Source organism: Loxodonta africana, chromosome 5, assembly GCF_030014295.1.
Source record: "Loxodonta africana isolate mLoxAfr1 chromosome 5, mLoxAfr1.hap2, whole genome shotgun sequence".
NCBI classification, from domain to species: Eukaryota; Metazoa; Chordata; class Mammalia; order Proboscidea; family Elephantidae; genus Loxodonta; species Loxodonta africana.
Genome location: NC_087346.1, coordinates 140,690,860 through 140,706,532, shown reverse-complemented (window position 1 = coordinate 140,706,532; position 15,673 = coordinate 140,690,860). Strand labels below are relative to the sequence as shown.

Genomic DNA, 15,673 nt, shown 5'->3' with positions numbered 1-15,673 from the left:
AACTCTAGTGGCCTTTAAGAGCAAATGCATAAATTATCCTTTGTAATTCCTACATATTGGGAGAATGTGACTGGATAATGATGAAATGTACTCATTTCTACTTCTCCCAATAGGTGAACAAACCTATTTGTATCCAGTTCCAAAACAGTTTGATGATATCTCCTTTTTGATACCTTTTGTAAAAAAATCAACTACTGGTCGTTATCTTCATTGACGTTATATGGGAGCATCTTTATCCCAAGAAGCACTAATTGAAGTTTGTATTACAACCCTTTTTCTTTAACAAAACAAAAATGGAAGGATCAGCTAAGCTGTTTTTACTTTGCAGTGTGGAGACAATCAATGATGGAAACTTCCATATTGTGGAACTGCTTGCCCTGGATCAGAGTCTGTCCCTCTCCGTGGATGGAGGGAGCCCCAAAATCATCACCAACTTGTCAAAGCAGTCCACTCTGAATTTTGACTCCCCACTCTATGTAGGAGGTAAGATCTCTTCCAAATTCCAATGGGTCCCCAAATCCTGTGATTCTCGTCACAGACTAATTCTGAAGATGTTGGCCCCTGGTACAGTGGCCATTAACCAATATGGATCAATCATTGTCTTCAAGATGGTCAAAGAGAATACAACAGAAAAAGTCTTAGATGGGTATTAGGAGAGCATCCTTACAATCCCAATGCTGGGTGTAACTAAATGTGTGGTTGGAATAGAGAAGGACATTCGTAATCCTTTTGTGTCTGTTGTCATGCTAGATGATTTACACACTATATCATTTAATCTCATTCTTGGATCTAGTCTATAGAAAAACAAAGTTGGTTAGAGGTCAAATCAGAGAATTAGGAAGATGGTAAACAAGGTTGATGCAAACTGGGGAGGACATGACCCACCCGACCTCCCCAAGGAGGCAGATACTACCCTGCTTCTGTCAGGTGTTGACATCCTGGAATTGCTGCACTACCAGTGGCTAACTCTCGTATAAACAAAAACCAAGTAAAATCCGTTGCCATCAAGTTGATTCGGACATATAGCGACCCTGTAGGACAGAGTAGAACTGCCCCATAGAGTTTCCAAGGAGCAGCTGGTGAATTTGAACTGCTGACCATTATGTACGGGGTAGACTAATTTTCAGTGAAATTGGATGAATAAATGAGTGAATGAACTAATGTACAAAATATATCGAGATAGCAAAGTTGTTGTTTAACTAAGGCTTAGAGTGAATGAACAAGGGGGTTGGAAAGTTAGGTTAGGGCTTAAACTATAGAGTGACCTTACTTTTAAGAAACCAGGAGGTAGAAGAGTAAACAGATGAGGCACAGAGGTATGAGCAACGTTCTGTAGGAGACCAGAGGAGAGGGCCCAAAAAGGAGAGAGCTCACCCTCTTGCCCCTTTTGGAGGAGTAAATGTAAACTAGAAATGTAAAATTTCAAAAATCAAATCCAAAGATCCAGAAAGCAGATTCCCATTGAATTGAGTCGCACGGAATTAAAGTGGATGAATTGATTTGAATGGTACAATTAACTCATTTTACAAAGAAGGAAGCTAAAACCTAGACAGGTCTATTATAACTGATTTCCTCACTAAGATAGATTGTTACATGAAATTTGCATTGTTGTTGGGTGCCTTTGAGTAGGTTCTGACTCAAAGCGACCCTATGTACAACAGAACACTGCCTGGTCTTAACACTATCCTCACAGTCGTTGCTATGTTGCAGCCCATTGTTGCAGCTACTGTGTCAGTGCATCTTGTCGAGGGTCTTCCTCTTTTTCGCTTACCCTCTATTTTACTAAGCATGATGTCCTTGTGCAGGGACTGCTCTCTCCTAATAACATGTCTAAAGTATGGGAGACGAAGTCTTGACATCCGCACTTCGAAGAAGCATTCTTGCTGTACTTCTTCCAATACAGATTTATTTGTTCTTTCCTTTGGCAGTCCGTGGTATAGTCAATATTCTTCACCAAGACAATTCAAATGCATCAATTCTTCTTCAGTCTTTCTTATTCATTGTCCGGCTTTCCCATGCATATGAGGTGATTGAAAATACCATGGCTTGAGTCAGGGACACCTTTGTCCTCAAAGTGACATCTTTATTCCCTTCAAAATAGTAACATCGGGATGCTACACAATTAATTCAACCTCTGAAAGCCTTACCTGAAAGCGTGTTTTGGAATTGTCCTGGAAGTTCAGAGTACTTCTTTTTTAATAATTTCAGCAGTAGATGATCTTAACACTTTGATAGAGATTTGATGTTTGGAAACAGTCTAAAGGCTTTGGTTCATTTGAGTAAATATTTATTGAGCACCTACCGTATGCTAAGAATTTAGTTAATGGATACGTAAAGGATCCAAGGTGGGACAAATGCCCGTTCTGTTCCCAGTGGAGTGAGGAAGGCAGACAATCTACAAGTAAATATAATGCAATGTAACCAAAGTATTACGTATTAAGTCTGCTCAGTAAGTTGACTGATCTAGTTGCTTCTAGTTACTCACAGCTATGAGACTCATCAAAAAAACAAACCCCTTCCATACTCGCATGTACTACACATAACTGCTGTTTCTTTGGGTGGGAAGAAGGTCACACCAAAAAAAAAAAAACCCAAAAAGTCACACACGTCCCTTTAATTTGAGAACAAAGAAATGATTTTTACTGAGCCCATGCTGTGTGCCAAACACAACCCTTCCTTTCAGCCTTAATCCTCTGAGATTGCCAGGCCTTTCCTCCAGTCCATTTATTACCTAGTAAACAAAAGGATAAGACCTGCACATAGAGATCTCTGCCTGTGTCACAAATCCCCTCTTGACGGCCACCATCGCATAAGACCTCAGTCTTGATACCTGGTCCCTTTATTGTTATTCTGACACTTGTAGCTTTTCTGAAAGCTGAAAACTGTTTAATGAATTATCTGTTGATTGATGAATTGATTGGAATCCAGCTGAACAGAGGAAAGTCTAATTTAAGTCTGATTTAAAAAATCATGGCTCTACTTCTGTTTATTAATGAAAACCTAGTTTCCTACTCAGCAATGGGCCAACTACATGAAAGCGTTGGTGAGGATTGTTCTTGATATTCACATATCCCATGTAAAGTTGAACATGTATGTGATGTTTCATTTACAAACGACTGTGGTCAAAGCTGAACCTTTCATAATCGTTAGCTTTGAGAAGAAAAGGAACACATTTACTAATTGTTTCCTCCCGCTGGGGAGCTTTACCGTTCTGTGTTTCGTCTTGACATGTGTCATATGTGTGTTGTACCTCCATCGAAATGAGCTATTAGTTTTGAAAGAAGTTCATGTTTAACCTCTGAAGAAAGGCCCATAAATGTGCATGTATTGAAGTCACAAGTTTATGACAGATGGCTATAATTAAATTAGAAAAACTTATCCCAGAGCAAGGAATTTCCTGTGACTAGTCCTTTTCTGGAAATGGTACATTTCAGCCTTTTGACCCTGTTCCACAAAGCTACCCAGTTGCCTAGGCCAGACAGATATGGATTGAAAGCCTGTACTCAGGAAACTTGGAAGCCAAAGGATCTTGCAAAAAAACCTAACCCATTGCTGCTGAGTCAGTTCTTACTCACAGCAACCATATAGGACAAAGTAGAACTGCCCCACAGAGTTTCCAGGGAGCACCTGGTGAATTCAAACTGCTGACCTTTTGGTTAGCAAACGTAGCTCCTAACCACTATGCCACCAGGGTTTCCAAGGACCTTGCCAAAAGAAAACCAAACCCATTGCCATTGAGTCGATTCTAACTCATAGCAACCCTATAGGATGGGGTAGAACTGTCCCGTAGAATTTCCAAGGAGCACCTGGTGAATTTGAACTGCTGACCTTTTGGTTAGCAGCTGTAGCACTTAACTACTACACCACCAGGGTTTCCAAGGACCTTGCAGATACCTGCAAATGACACCTACCTATCAAAAATGTGTCCTTAGACTACCTGCATCAGGATCATCTGAGCTGATTATCTCTAAATTTCTAGACCTCATGTCCCACCTACAGGATCAGAATCTCAGAGTGGTGGGGGGTGTCTTAGTTATCTAGTGCTGCTGTAACAGAAATACCACTAGGAGTGGCTTTAACAAACAAATTTATTTTCCCACAGTTTAGGAGGCTAGAAGTCCAAATCCAGGGCACCAGCTCTAGAGGAAGGCTCTCTGTCTGTGTTGACTGTGGGGGAAGGTCCTTTTCAGCTTCTGGTGGCATCTATCTTCCCCGATCTGTGTCTTTTATGGCTGCTTGTTTAATCTGCCCTTTTAAATCTCAAAAGAGATTGACTTAAAACACGTCCTACACTAATACTGCCTTGTTAACGTAACAAAGAAAACCCATCCCCACAGGTATAGGGGTTAGGATTTACAGCACGTATTTTAGGGGGACACAATTCAATCCATGACAGGGAAGAGTGAAGTCTGGGAAGCTGCCCTTTGAACACGCTCCTTCGGTGGTTCTTATGAGTAAAAAAGCACAGCAATAACCACTCTGGTCAATCTGTTCATTTTATAAATGAGAAAACTAAGCCCCAGAGAGATGAAATAACCTGGAGAAGTACACACAGAATGAGCAATAAAGACTTTTGACCTCTAGTTTAGTGGGTTTTTTACATCTAGCTATCTGATGTGATGCCCGCTAGGGCTTCAGTGAGGCTCCTTTGAATGGGAAAGGAAGCAGTGGTTCAGGCAGGGCCCCAGATAGAGCTGTGAGTCTTGATCTTTATAACCAAGGTAACCCCTTAGAGAGTGAGAGCCTGGGCCTTCCCCAGCCTAGAAGCTACACCCAGTACCTCAGAGTCCAGGCACAGCAGGACACAAGGGCTGTGGGAAGGGAAAGCAGCTTCTCTGAGCCCCCGGGCTCCTCCTCCTTTGCCCACTGTGACCTGGACAGTAGCCTCACATAGGATCCCTTCCAGGAGCTATTTCAGGGCTTGGATTCATCCATGGAAAGATTCCTCAGTTTTGCCAAAGTGAGAGTTACCAGATGACTGTCACTGGTGGACTACACATACACAAAGATTGCAAATCTCTGTTTTCGGAGGAATTTTTTTTTTTTTTTTTTTTTTGGATTCCTGATTACTTGGAAGATGAAGGCTTCACTCTCAATTAGCAAGGCGGGGAAAAAAAAAAAAAAAGGATATGAATGAGGTGCTGTCCAGATAGGAACCAGGGCTGTGCTCTTCAGGCACTCACGTCCATGGCCTGGCAGAGACATTGCCAAGGATGGGCTGGATTAGCTGCTAGTTTAGAATTTGGCAGGGAATCTCCCTGTGCAGCCCTGCTCTCCTCCTCTGAAACTGTGTGCAGGACCTGACTAGGGGTTGAGGAGGTTCATGTCATCACCGTAACTCTAACTTTCTGGGTGACCTTGAGCATAGCATATGAACTCTCCGCCCTCTGGGTCCTTCATCTTTAGGATACCCATTGCCGTCGAGTCGATTCCTGTTCATAGCAAGCCTACAGGACAGAGTAGAACTGCCCCAGAGGATTTCCAGGGAGCACCTGGTGGATTCATACTGCCTGCCTTTTGGTTAGCAGCTATATAGCTCTTAACCACGATGCTGCCAGAGTTTCTGATAAGGGGCAAGAATTGGTCAAGGTCTTACAAGCTCTGCTCCATGGAGCTCTGGCTATCAGGGGTGAGTGTCCAGGTAGAGGGGAAGAGAGGAGGGAGTAAACAGTACTAATCCCTCCCCAACAACCTTAAGATTTACACTCCGCTATTATTTTTATTAGGGTCTAGATAAGCTTTTTTTTTTTTTTTTGAAGAACAGATTTTGATTAAAAAAAATAACTTTGAAGATTGATTACCAGTGAACTAGCTTCATTTTTCTAGTAGTGCATGCGAATTGCCTGGAGCATCTTCAAAACAAAACAGAATGTGTCCCTTCTTTCCTGCCATCACCCAGGTATTCTGATTAAGTAGCTCTAGAGGGAGGTCCCAAGCATTGGTGGTTTTTAAACCCCTCCCCCGCCCATGTTATTCTGACATACGCCAGGTTGAGAACCACTAGACTGGATCTTCTTAGTTGCCTCCAACACTGAAATTCCATGGTAATGATATCTGGTCCCCCAAAGGAGATCCATTCTGCTGGAAGGGCCCAGAAGGTCTGGCTAGCAAATGGCTAAGGAGTCCCCCTAGACCCTGACATCTGACCTCCTATTCCTCCCCAGGCATGCCCGGGAAGAACAACGTGGCAGCCGCCCTGCGCCAGGCCCCTGGGCAGAATGGCACCAGCTTCCATGGATGCATCCGAAACCTGTACATCAACAGCGAGCTTCAGGACTTCCGGAAGGTACCCATGCAAACAGGCATCCTGCCCGGCTGTGAGCCATGCCACAAGAAAGTGTGTGCCCATGGCAGGTGCCAGCCCAGCAGCCAGTCAGGCTTCACCTGCGAGTGTGAGGAAGGATGGATGGGGCCCCTGTGTGACCAGAGGACCAATGACCCCTGTCTGGGAAATAAGTAAGTTCAAACTGCTGGATAGTTAAACACATGTACCCTAACCTTCAGAGCACAACCCTGGAAAGGAAGGGAGGGAGGGAAAGAAAGAAGTCAGCCATTAGCACCAGGCCCTTCATATTCAGTCAATCATACTCCCTTTTTTCTTTTTTTTCAATTGTTTTATTGTGGTAAAATATATATAACAAAACATTTGCCAATTCAGCACTTTTTATATGGACAGTTCAGTGACATTGATTACGTTCAGCATGTCGTGCAAGCTTTACCACTATCCTTTTTCAAATTTTTCCACCACCACTAACAGAAACTCAGTGCCTCGTAAGCAACCAGTGCCAGTTGTCATTAAGTCATTCCCAACTCATGGTGACGCCATGTGTGCAGAATAAAACTGCGCTCCGTAGGGTTTTCATGGCTGTTAATTTTCAGAAGTAGATCTCAAGGAATTTCTTCCGAGGTGCTTCTGGGTAGGTTTGAACCGTCATCAACCTTTCAGTTAGCAGCCGAGCATTTGACCTTTTGCACCATCCAGGGACTCCTCTAAACAAAGGCCCTCCCTGCTTCTTGCCTCTCACCCCTGGTAACCACTAATAAACTTTGGTCTCTATACATATTCCTATTTCATATAAGTGGGAGCGTACAGTATTTACCCTTTTGCGACTAATTGTGACTAATTTCACTCAACCGAACGGTTCGTCCGTGTTGTGGCATGTACTGTATCAGGACTTCATTTCTCCTTATGACTGAGTAGTATTCCATTGTGTTGATGTACCACATTTTGTTTATCCATTCATCCATTGGTAGATATTCAGGTTGTTTCTACCTTTTGGCTATTGTGAACAGTGCTGCGGTCAACATTGGTGTACAGCTCCCTCCATTCTTATCTTCTCCACCTAATGCATTTCAATTCCTGCAATTCCCTTCCTTGCAGGTGTGTCCATGGTACCTGCCTGCCCATCAATGCATTCTCCTACAGCTGTAAGTGCCTGGAGGGCCATGGAGGTGTCCTCTGTGATGAAGAGGAAGATCTGTTTAACCCCTGCCAGGCCATCAAGTGTAAGCATGGGAAGTGCAGGCTTTCAGGACTTGGGCAGCCCTATTGCGAATGCAGCAGTGGATACACTGGGGACAGCTGTGATCGGGGTAAGTCAGCCTAGCCGGGCTCCTCCATCTCTTGGGAAAGCAAGAGGGGCTCCCATCTTTGAAAAGAGACACAGATAGAGGAGAGATATGAGGGAATATCAGGCCTTTGCAATTATTGCCGATGTAGCTATTGATTTCTTTTCAAGTGTTAGGAAGGCTCGAATCAAAGAAAGAAAAACAAACCTTTGCCATCAAGTCAGCCCCATGCCAACTCATGGAAATCCCAAGTGTACAAAGTAGAACTGCTCCATAATGGTTTTCTTGGCGGTAATCCTTATGGAAGAAGATTGCCAGGCCTTTCTTCCATAACACCGCTGGGTGGGTTTGAACCACCAATCTTTAGGTAGTAGTGGAGCACAAACTGGGACCTTCCTTAAGAAAGTACCAGATGTGAAATACCCTAAACCTCCACCGCAAGATTTAACACAGCCTTCAGATATCTTCTCACAATTTCCTTTGCTATGAAAATACTTCTTACCTTCTGTAGAAGCACGTTTGCTTTACTTACCTTTTCCTTATGCCTGCTTTTCTCATCTGTGTTACTACTTCATCTCCTTGTACAAAGAAGACGGAGTTAATAATTCTGTTTCTGGTTTTAGTACAACATCACCTTTGGCCTGAGAATCCGCTGATTTACATAGCACATTCTGCGGGTGAGAGGGATGGAAAGAGGCTGACATTTTAGCCCACCTTTTCCTCTGTCGTGTGTCTGCACACCCAGAGCTTGCCTGGCCTCCACTGGTGCGTGTGTTGTTGTGTGTATCCGAGGGACAGGACAAGAGGAACGTGCCCTTGGAAGCTCGGAGCAGATGTCTCTTTTTGAACTAGTTTATACCAGGGTAGTTTATGAAGTTAGTGAAATGTTCCTTGTATTAAGTAACAGATTGATTAATATTAAACTCCAGGTCTAATAAATTAAATTGCATGCTCTCTGAAACTGCTCCCTGTGGTAAACAAAACCAGCTGTTAGCAATGTAAAAACAGGAGATGTGTATTTTTGCAATAAAGGAAAAGATTTAGGAATCCAATTTCCTTGTCAGGGCAATAGCATTGTATTTATAGTCCATGTATAGAAATTCACTTGGCAGAAAATAAAGGCCAAAAAGAAGTATTTTTCAAAGAGTCGCAGGTGGCGCCACTTGCCGGTAATATGTAATGTAAGCATGATGCTAAAAATTGCAGTCATGAAGTTATGAATCCAGCATCTGCCCAACTGAGTTCTGGACTCACTCTGCGTAATTTGTAACAACTGCTCTCAAAATGTGTGTGCTTTTTTGTTCTTCTCTAGAAATCTCTTGTCGAGGGGAACGGGTACGAGATTATTACCAAAAGCAGCAGGGCTATGCCGCTTGCCAGACCACCAAGAAGGTGTCCCGATTGGAATGCCGAGGTGGCTGTACCGGTGGGCAGTGCTGTGGGCCTCTGAGGAGCAAGAGACGGAAATACTCTTTTGAATGCACTGACGGGTCTTCGTTCGTGGACGAGGTTGAGAAGGTGGTGAAGTGCGGCTGCACAAGGTGTGCCTCCTAGGTGCCCCTCTGGCAGCTTTAGCCCTTGGAAAATGTTGTCTACTTATTGACCATGTTGGACTAATTAATGCTTCATAGTGGAAATATTTGAAATATATTGTAAAATACAGAACAGACTTATTTTTATTATGAGAATAAAGACTTTTTTTTTTCTGCATTTGAAAATAAAAAAGAAATGCTTGAACTGAAGCTTCCCCTACACTGGAGAAGTGTGAAGAAAGATCTACCTGGAGGCATGATTACTGCGACGGGAACCACTGTTATCTCAGATTTATCTTCGTAACATGCTGAAGACAGACAGAAGCACATACTCAAGGACTAGACAGCCTACTCTGCATGGATGGGAAATTGCCCAGAACGTAAACCTCACGTGTTCTCATTCACATCAATGCTGTTTGCAAGGACAGACCATACCCGTGTGTGTGAGTGAGGAGCTAAGCCAGGGGAATGGAAATCCAGAATCCGTAGATACAACAAATAGTTGAGGAATATTTTGTGCAAAATAGAAAATGCCCTGAAGATCTGGGTTCCATTCATAGCAGAAATGTGAGCGCTAAAATCGATTTTGCCTTCTTTTTAAATGTCAGCATGTTCGCAAAAAGCACACAGAAGTGTTCATCTGCCATTTTCCAGTATTAATTTTTTGTTGTAATATAAAGGAGATGATAAAGAACCAATAGATTATTGATAAATAAATTAGTAATAATATGAATTTTTGTTTCTATGAATTCTAAACAGCCCTATACAGTATTCAGTTTCAAGGAGAAATATTTATTGTATCAAAGTACATTGTACTTAACATTTTAGGCCATCCTTTTGCTGTTTCTCGATGCTTTAATATATATTAATTTATAATTGTCCTGATATTTTTGTACATTTTTCAAACTTAAAAATCAGGATGTTTTTTGTTTTTGTGTTTTGGCAATAGTACTAACATAGGGTGTTATCTTGGGATAAATCTGTGTTGGTCCATTTGTTTACCTTGACATTTGACTGCTGGTGTCATTGACCTACTGCCCTCATCCAGAACACCTGCAAGAAGTATGTAAAGTCCAAGGAAAATGCAAATCTATGAGTGAGGTGGTCATTGTACAGAAAGAAATGGCCCCTCTTTAGCCTATACTCACAGAAAAGAAATGGTATGGAGCAATCAACACTAGAAAGTAGACATTCAACAAATTAATATTTCCATGAATTTTTTCCCTTTGTTGGGGGGTTGGGGTGGGATTTGGAAGAGAAAAAACTGTAATGTCAAGAACTGTGACTTTTTTTTTCCCAAATAATAAAACTCTTTTATTCCCTTTATGTTCCCATGTTAACATGTTTGCTGCTAAATTCCAATGTAGAATTGATAATGATTTATAGTGGACTTTGCTTTTCCCTCATTGAAATCCCAGGGTACCCTGTAAAGATGCAGATGTTTCTTTCCAACAACTTTTTTTTTTTACCAAGGAAATTAGATGTACGTGTATAATTCAGTGTGCTTTGTCTTTATCCAGACTAATATCAGTTACACTACTGATGTTTGTAAATTAAACAGATATTTACTTCATTAACAGCTTGGTGGTTTTCTTAGAAACTGCACAATATTTGGAGGTCCCTCCTTAAGGTTTTGTTAATCAAAGTGAGAAAGACCAGGAAAGGAAACTTTTACCTTTTTGTTGCCGGAAATTGATTTGAGATTAACATTATCACATCTGGGGATGTCGGGATGACCACATGGCAGACATGAAGAGAAGAACACACTCTCTGCTAGGAAAAAAAAATACATATGCAATTAATTTCTTCCAAAAAAGTTATAAAGTGAAGTCTATCTAAACCACAAATGGTGTATTTGGTGTTATTGGTGGTTCTCTTTTCCCCTCAACTGGAATCAGATGGAAAACAACAAAAGGCGAAGAGTATCTTTCTCCACAGGCCCTTTCAAGCAAGGGTTAGTAACATCAAGGTATGTCCTCAAGAACAAGGGACAGCATTGGCTGCAGGAAGTATCAATATTCGTCCACCACGTAAGATTTTCCTTGGTTTCCTGAAGAAGGTCGCACGTGTGCACACACACACACGCTCAATCGTTTATTCATACTTATTTAAAATGTCTTTCATTTTAATTATTGAAATGTCACATTGTTGTTAGTTGCTCTCCAGTTGATTCTGCCTCGTGGGGGCCCGTGTGTGCAGAGTAGAACTGCTCCATGGGGTTTTTAAAGCTGTGACCTTTTAGGAGCAGATTGCCAGACCTGTCTTCCAAGGCACCTCTGGGTGGTTTTGAACTGCTAACATTTTGGCTAAGAGTTGAGCACTTACCTGTTTGCACCACCCAGGAACTCCCCTTAAAATAAACCTATGGGATCATAGGGAGCCCTAGTGGTGCAGTGGTTAAGAGCTCAGCTGCTAAACAAAACAGCAGCAGCTCAGATCCACTAGCCACTCCTTGGGAGCCCTATGGGGCAGTTGTACTCTATCCTATAGGGTCACTATAAGTCAGAATCGACTCAACAGCAACAGGTTATAAGGGACCATTGTACTCCCTGTTTTGCACGGGTACACGCAGCATGAAAACAGCGGAGCAGAATTCCACCTCAGGCCTGTCAAACAGCCCTGTCTATGTTCTAGTGATATAGGCAGCAGCTCAGTAACTACTAGGGGGCTTATAAACCAGGAAGCCGTATTTCTGTAACACAGTGTTGTTACGTGTTGTCTAATTGGTTCTGATTCATAGCAACCTTATGTACAACAGAAGGAAGCACTGCTCAGTCCTGTGTTATCCTCACAATTGTTGCTATGTTTGAGCACACTAAGGAGGTAGACACTGTGTCAGTCCATCTCATTGAGGCTCTTCCTCTTTTTTGCTGACCCTCTGCTTTACCAAACATGATGTTCTTTTTAAGGGACTGGTCCCTCCTGATAACGTGTCCAATAGTACCATCCTTGCTTCTAAGGACCATTCTAGCTATACTTCTTCCAAGATAGATTTGTTCATTCCTCTAGTAGTCCTTGGTATATTCAATATTTTTTGCCAACACTATAAAATGCATCCATTCTTTTTCCGTCTTCCTTGTTCATTGTCCGGCTTTCACATGCATATGAGGCAATTAAAAATACCATGGTTTGGGTCAGGTGCACCTTAGTCCTCAAGGTGATATCTTTGCTTTTTAACATTTTAAAGAAGCCTTTTGTAGCATATTCGCCCAATGCAACATGTCATTAGATTTCTTGACTGCTGCTTCCATGGGTGTTGATTGTGGATCCAAGTAAAACGAAATCTTTGACAATGTCAGTATTTTCTCCATTTATCATGATGTTTCTTATTGGTCTAGTTTGAGGATTTTTTTTTTCTTTATGTTGAGGTGTAATGCATACTGAAGTAGGTAGTCTTTGATCTTCCTCAGTAAGTGTTTCAAGTCCTCTTCACTTTCAGCAAACAAGGTTGTGTCATCTGCATAACAGGTTGTTAATGAGTCTTCCTCCAAACCTGATGTTGTGTTTTTCTTCATATGGTCCAGTTTCTTGGACTTTTTGCTCAGCATACAGATTGAATAAGCATGGTGAAATGATACAACCCTGACGCACACCTTTCCTGACTTTACAGCACACAATATCCCCTTGTTCTGTTCGAACAACTGCCCCTTGGGCCTATGTACAGGTTCCTCATGAGCACAATTAAGTATTCTGTAATTCACATTTTTTGCAATGTTATCCAGACTTTGTTATAATCCACACAGTTGAATAACACAGTGATCCTTCTGTATTAATAATATCACTAGAAATAGACATCATGATTCGTAACGTAGAGGGTCAGGAAAACTCAATAAGATGAATTGACATAATAGCTGCAACAGTGGACTCAAACATACCAATGATTATGATGATGGTGCAGGACTGGACAATATTTTATTGTTATACATAGGTCACTATAAATCAAACTCAACTCCATGGCACATTAATTATTAGCATTAATTATTTACACCTAATTAATCTAGATTACGGGAGTCCCTCAGTGGCGCAGATGGTTAAGCCATCTTGTACTAACAGGAATTTTGATAGTTTGAATCCACCCAGAGGTGCCTTGGCCTAGGAATCTACTTCTGAAAGATTACAGCCATTGAAAACCCTAGGGAGTGCTGCTTCACTCTGAAACACGTGGGGTTGCCATGAGTGAGAATCGACTCCACAGCAACTGAGTTTAATCTAGATTACTGATGTTTGTGTTTAAGAGGAAAAAAAGAGAGTGAAATCTTGATAGCTTCCACACTCTTTCACCTTCCTGTTTATAAAATTATGTTTGCTTACATTTGGGCTGGATTAGCGTGTTTCATATGGGATTCTTTGCCTTGAATAGGACTGCCTTTTGCACAAGAGCTCTTCTTTGAGAAAATCCCATAGCCATATAGTTAGTAGCAAATGAGACAAATTAATGGGTAATTATGTTATAAAAGGCTCCTTACCTATAAGGCCATGTGATTCCTTTAAGTAGGAAACTAATTCCCCTAAGGCATTGCTAACAGGATTTTTTTATATATGTAAAAAAATTTTTTTTCACATTTCAGAGTAATGTACAGTTGTAATTAAAAAAAAATGTGGTTAAACATCCCTAATATATTTAAGTTCTCACAGTGGGGCAGCACCATCAGGAAATGCCATAGGGCTTCGATATTAGTTCAATTTAAGATGTGTTCATGGAACAATAAGCATCTCAGTTCTTTATTTTTTAACCACAGATTCTCTGAAATTATTTCTAAGCAATAAGAGATGAACCCTTGTTTTAGAATTGATCTGAGCAATTCCTTTATTGGATGATTTGCTCTGTCAGCAGCAATTCTTTCGGGAGAAATGAGTGATAGAATGTTGAAATTGATTCCAGACTGAAAGATCATAAGCTTTATGGTGTCATCTGCCTCATGTAGTGCCCATTATTTAAAGAGTAATGTTTGTAGAAGTAAACTGTATAAAGTATATGAAGCTTTATATAAAGCTTTATGTAAAGTACATAAAACTATATAAAGGTTATAAGCAATTTTCATTCTTGAGCCTCTCTGCACATTCAAAAGCCATTTAACAAAATTTTATTTCCTATCCCTGATCATGTGCAAGGAACTGTGCTAAACTTTTGATACATAGTTTCAGATAAAACAGACATGTTGTCTTGTTATTAGGTGCCATCAAGTGGTTCCAACTCATAGACAGATCACATCTCTGTCAGTTTGTCATGTTGTGGTGGCTTAGATGTTGCTCTGATACTGGAAGCTTTGCCACTGGTATTTCAAATACTAGCAGGGTCACCCTTGGTGGACAGGTTTAAACACAGACATAGCTTTTGCTTTTGTAGAGCTTATACTCTATGCAGATGGTTGATGGGGGTAGACGTTGGTAATACTTACACAAATTATCAAACTAGTATTCATTTTCAGACTATGATAAATTTCCTGAAAAGAATCATGAGATAATAGAAAAAAGTACAAGTGTGTAGAGGGTCAGAGAAAAAGAAGACCCTCAATGAGATGGATTGACACAGTAGCTATAGCAGTGAGCTCAAGCATAACAATGATTGTGAAGATGGCACGGGATCAGTGTTCCTTTTTGTTGTACGTTGTGTCACTATGAGTTGGAACCAACTCGACTGCACCTAACAACAACCACAACAGGAGAAAAAAGTATAGCTGAGAGATGGAATCAAATACAGGTTGAGGGGTTAGGGAATGTGTCGGTGAGGAAGTGACATCGAACCAAGTCATGAATGAGAAAGGATTGAGGGAGAGAGAGGTCTGTGTTTGGGGTGGGATAGGGGTGAGGGTTCATGCTGAGAAAGCAGCCTGTGTGTAGGCATTGAGGAGGGAAAGAGCTCTATGTGTTCAAGGAACTGAAAGAAGTTCATGTAACCAGAGTGAGGCCTGCTTATTTTATGTGTGTTATATACCCATGGCCATTTTCTGGCCTTCTTAATTCACTTCATACCGTCCTTATCTTTATTTTGAGTGTCTGTTTGCATTGAGCTTTCAAAATGTCAACCAAAAATATTCCCGTTATGGCCCCTGGTTAGCTTTGCCTAATGCAGCCTCTCTCAAAGTCCAAATCTTTGAAGATATAAAAAAATATGAATACTCACAATAGCACCCAAAGTTAAGAACAATATTGCCAGCATCTCAGAGGAATTTTCATGAACTGAAAGGAATAACTGCTGGCCAACCCATGCCTTGAAACTCATGTGCCTTCCATCCTCTCTCTTTGTAAGAAGACCAGAGACTCAGGAACTGAGTCAACATGAAAACTTGCAAAACAGCCTGGGCTTTAAAGGTGCTACTTTGTGAAGTTGTCAGAGGGCCGTTCTCCCCAACTGAATCTTTCTTCTTCTGTTACTATGCTTCAACTCTCAGAAAAGAAACCAAAACAGCACAGAAAATACATGGGAAAACTAGTGTCACATTAAATCTTGAGCGGTGGTGGTGGGGTTAGCTGCCAATAAGTTGGCCCCTGGCTCGTACAAAACAGGATTAGATCTTTGTGAGCCATAAGCTTTTCATTCACTGATTTTTTTCAGAGGTAGATCCTAGGCT

At 41.3% G+C, this 15,673-nt stretch overlaps 1 protein-coding gene across 2 annotated transcripts in view; it reads left to right on the top strand.

Annotated features, from left to right (window-relative positions):
• SLIT2 (slit guidance ligand 2) overlaps window positions 1-10,812 on the top strand; it is a 418,221-nt gene extending 407,409 nt beyond the window's left edge. For both annotated transcript variants that reach the window (XM_003411373.4, XM_064286010.1), the window contains 4 exons: window positions 329-483; window positions 6,165-6,456; window positions 7,382-7,593; window positions 8,882-10,812. In XM_003411373.4, coding sequence (XP_003411421.1) covers window positions 329-483; window positions 6,165-6,456; window positions 7,382-7,593; window positions 8,882-9,123 — 901 coding nt within the window. In that variant the 3' untranslated portion in view covers window positions 9,124-10,812. The remainder of the gene's footprint in view (window positions 1-328; window positions 484-6,164; window positions 6,457-7,381; window positions 7,594-8,881) is intronic.
• The last annotated feature ends 4,861 nt before the right edge of the window (window positions 10,813-15,673 follow it).